Raw genomic sequence first — 2,155 nt, forward strand, 5'->3', positions numbered from 1 at the left:
CGCGGGGGGGGGGGGGGGGGGGGGGGGGGGGGGGGGGGGGAAGGGGGGGGATAAGGACACATATGTAATACCTTAATAAAGAGAAAAAAAGAAAAAAAAACAAAATGAAAATATTGGCATTTTTCTTCTTACATTGATAAAATTATAGTTTTAAAGATGACACAATTGCTTTTTTTAAAAAACCATTAAATTTCAGTGGAAAAAAATTTTAATGGATTATATTTTACAGCAATTTTAGGTTCACAGCAAGATTGAGCAGAAAGTAGAGTTCCATATACTCCCTGTGCCAACATGTACACAGCCTCCCCCATTATCAACATCCTGCTCCAGGTACATTTGTTACAATTGATGAACCGACATTGACACACCATTTTTACCCAAAGTCCATAGCTACATTAGGGTTGACTTTGTATTGAGCATTCTTTTATTTTTTAATATATTTTATTGATTTTTTTACAGAGAGGAAGGGAGAGGGGATAGAGAGTTAGAAACATCGATGAGAGAGAAACATCGATCAACTGCCTCCTGCACACCCCCCACTGGCACTGTGCCCACAACCAAAGTACATGCCCTTGACCGGAATCCAATCTGGGACCTTTTGGTCCGCAGGCCGACGCTCTATCCACTGAGCCAAACCGGTTAGGGCGATATTGAGCATTCTTGAACAGAGTGTGTGTGTATGTGTTTAATTGAACATTTTAATTCTCGAGATTTATAAAGGGCCCTTAAATTCATGATGGTCAGTCACTCTTTGTGCCCATTGTTTTCCAGAAGTTTCCTTCATGGGTTTTTGTGTTTTTTTTTCTGTTACTTTGTTCTAAGTAGATGTCTCCTCTAGATAAAAATAGGTAACTAAAGTAACAAATGAAGTTCTGCACATTTTGTCCTTAGTTTTACTGCATGCTCTTTCCAACCTGCCCACTTAAATTCCTATGAGCCCAGTTTGCCATCCTGAGTCTCAAAAACAGATTTTTTTTCTTTTACCCAAACTCATGCAGCAGTTTGGAGTCACAACCCTAATATATAAAAAGCTACAGGCTGTCACAACTGAAACAACCGGACGGACGACCAAACAGCAGGCTATGTGGGGCAATCAGACCGGCAGGGGGGTTAGTGAGGGACAACCAAACGACTGAACAGCAGGCTGCATGGGGCGACCAGGCGGGCAGTTGGGGGTGACCAGGTTGGCATGGGGGACAGTTAGGGGCGATCAGGCAGGCAGGCAGGTGAGCTGTTAGGAGCCAGTGGTCCAGGATTGTGAGAGGGATGTCTGACTGCTGGTTTAGGCCTGATCCCCGGGATTGAGCCTAAACCGGCAGTCGGACATCCCCCGAGGGGTCCCAAATTGGAGAGGGTGCAGGCTGGGCTGAGAGGACCCCCCCTCCCCCCGCACGAATTTCGTGCACCGGGCCTCTAGTCTATAATAATAAAAACGTAATATGGTAATTAGACCAGACAGCTGAACGACCTTCCAGACGAAGCCAGGGCTGCGAGGGCAGAGCCCCTTGCATGAATTTTGTGCATTGAGCCTCTAGTTCTTATATATTAATAAAAGCATTTAAAGCAATTGAGTGATAGTGAGATGTTTCAAGAAATCACACAATTTCTTTATTTTAACTAATGCCTAACCACCCACCTCCTTAATGTTAGTATTCTTTTTCACACTGAAGTATAACAAGTGAAAAAGCTTTACCTTTGTAAAACAGTTACCTTTTTTTGTTTTAAAAGTCTTTCTCGTGCACAGTAAATGTATTGTTTAAAGATTAAGAGCACAAACTGAGAAAGACAAATATCACATGATCTCACTTATTTGTAGAATCTAATGAACAAATGAATTGACCAACAAATAAGACCTGAAGCATGGAGGCATGGAACAGACTGACATACCTCGATGTGGAGTTTGGGGAACGAGAAGAGATAAACCAAAGAACTTATATACTAACAAATACCATTTGCTTTGATACCATTAATCCTTGCCTTAAACAAGAAACAGAATACTAGCCCTGCTGGTGTGGCTCAGTTGGTTGAGTGTCGTCCCATGAACTAAAAGGTTGCTTGATGGATTCCCCATCGGGGCACATACCTGAGTTGCAGGCTCAATCCCCAGTAGGGGGAATTTAGGAGACTGCCAATTGGTGTTTCTCACGTAGTTCTC

The 2,155-nt window shown here is 43.0% G+C and overlaps 1 protein-coding gene across 2 annotated transcripts in view; it reads left to right on the forward strand.

Moving 5' to 3' along the window:
* Window positions 1–2,155, forward strand: part of FAM133B (family with sequence similarity 133, member B) — a 21,343-nt gene that overhangs the window by 2,149 nt on the left and 17,039 nt on the right. Inside the window, exon 2 of one of the 2 annotated variants that reach the window (XM_005876090.2) lies at window positions 230–330. The exons of the other annotated variant lie outside the window; for it this stretch is intronic. Coding sequence (XP_005876152.1) covers window positions 292–330 — 39 coding nt within the window. The 5' untranslated portion in view covers window positions 230–291. The remainder of the gene's footprint in view (window positions 1–229; window positions 331–2,155) is intronic. 2 annotated transcript variants of the gene reach the window in all.

This window comes from Myotis brandtii, unplaced genomic scaffold, assembly GCF_000412655.1.
Source record: "Myotis brandtii unplaced genomic scaffold, ASM41265v1 scaffold48, whole genome shotgun sequence".
Lineage (NCBI taxonomy): Eukaryota > Metazoa > Chordata > Mammalia > Chiroptera > Vespertilionidae > Myotis > Myotis brandtii.